At 41.7% G+C, this 1,762-nt stretch overlaps 1 protein-coding gene across 2 annotated transcripts in view; it reads left to right on the top strand.

The window, feature by feature from the left end:
• BMPR2 (bone morphogenetic protein receptor type 2) overlaps window positions 1-1,762 on the top strand; it is a 106,048-nt gene that overhangs the window by 82,439 nt on the left and 21,847 nt on the right. For both annotated transcript variants that reach the window (XM_009284646.2, XM_009284647.2), the window contains exon 4: window positions 794-904. In XM_009284646.2, the coding sequence (XP_009282921.1) occupies window positions 794-904 (111 nt within the window). The remainder of the gene's footprint in view (window positions 1-793; window positions 905-1,762) is intronic.

The following is a 1,762-nucleotide window of genomic DNA, read 5'->3' as shown; positions in this document are numbered from 1 at the left end:
TATTAAAACTTCCCCCCCCCCCCCGGGAAAAAAAAAAAAGAAAAAGCAAGATACTTACATTTTGACAAAAATCAAATGTTATTTTAAAAAAGGCTCAGTAAAACTAGTTACTTAATTTTGTTTAGTGTTTTATTGCTGTTTCAGGTTTCTTGATACTCTGCTGCAGTCTGTGGAGATGTCTCTCTCTTTTTGTGAATTAAGGAGTGAGAATTATGCTAAAAATTATCTGAGCGGTGACACGAAACAAATCAAAACCCCAAAGTATTTTGAAATATTTGCACAAATGGACTTATATGTAATGTATGTTGTACATAGTTGAATACAAAACATTCAGTATTCATCACATTTGCAGCATTATTAGCAAACTTTTTTGAGACTTTCATTCTCGGAAAAACAATAAAAAAAAAACCCTTGTAAAGGTTACAAACCTGATTCATACCAGGAAACTGGATTAAGGCACAGATAGCAGAGCAGGACTGCATCAACTTGGCCTTGTATGGCTGGGCTGAACTTTGCCAGCTAGAAAGAAGATTCACTTTCAACTGTTGGTGCCTCTCTTTACGGTGGCAAGGGAAGACTGGGAAAAGCTGCCGATGAATGTGCGCTCAGCTGTGATTGAGCTGATCAGCTCTTTTGCCTCCCCTAGATTTTAAGAGGAAAAAGAGTTTAGTGCAATGTCTTACATTCCAGAGTACAATTTTTTTTCCTCATTGTTGTAATAACAATTACATGTTTTATGGTGCTGATTCTTTCAAATGTACAATTACAGAGTCTTCATCTTGTTTTTTTTCAGATTCTTCTCATTCTTTTCATCGAGATGAGACTATAGTTATTGCCCTTGCATCTGTGTCTGTACTGGCTGTTTTGATTGCTGCTCTGTTCTTTGGATACAGGATGCTTGCAGGTAGGGTTTGATGATTTTTTTTTTTTTTTTTTTTTAATCTTTTGACTATTTTGCAAAGTTACACCTATGTCTTCTGTTCTCCCCAGTCCCTATTACATGTTTATACATAATGCGTCCCTTTCTCCTCTCTGATACTTCATGGTGATATCCCTTTCATAACAGTCCAGAGAGATTTATGATTTCTCCAAGCTGGCGTTTTGGGACCCTTGTTCTTCAACAAATCCTCTGCTCAACACAGCTTAAGCGAGGTTGTGAACATGCTTTACAGTTATTGCCAGTGACATTCAATTATCAAAATAGTTGTGTAGCAGATAGCCTTAAGTTTGTAGCTATCAGCACCTTCACTGCTGATTTTACTGACTCCAAGAAGATTTTACAGGATTCCTTTTTATTTGTTATGTCTTTGCCTACAATATGTCCTTTGCCTGTCGGAAAAGGAACTGGGGGTGCTGGTCGACAGCCGGCTGAACATGAGCCGGCAGTGTGCCCAGGCGGCCAAGAAGGCCAATGGCATCCTGGCCTGTATCAGAAATAGTGTGGCCAGCAGGAGTAGGGAAGTCATCATGCCCCTGTATTCGGCACTGGTGAGGCCGCACCTTGACTACTGTGTTCAGTTTTGGGCCCCTCACTACAAGAAGGACGTTGAGGTGCTGGAGCGTGTCCAGAGAAGGGCAACGAGGCTGGTGAGGGGTCTGGAGAACAAGTCTGCTGAGGAGCGGCTGAGGGAACTGGGGTGGTTTAGCCTGGAGAAAAGGAGGCTGAGGGGAGACCTCATCGCTCTCTACAACTACCTGAAAGGAGGTTGTAGCGAGGTGGGGATCAGTCTCTTCTCCCAAGTAACAAGCGACAGGACGAGAG

Source organism: Aptenodytes forsteri, unplaced genomic scaffold (assembly GCF_000699145.1).
Source record: "Aptenodytes forsteri isolate BGI_AS27 unplaced genomic scaffold, ASM69914v1 Scaffold183, whole genome shotgun sequence".
In the NCBI taxonomy this organism is placed as follows: Eukaryota; Metazoa; Chordata; class Aves; order Sphenisciformes; family Spheniscidae; genus Aptenodytes; species Aptenodytes forsteri.
This window is presented reverse-complemented; position numbering and strand designations above follow the sequence as displayed.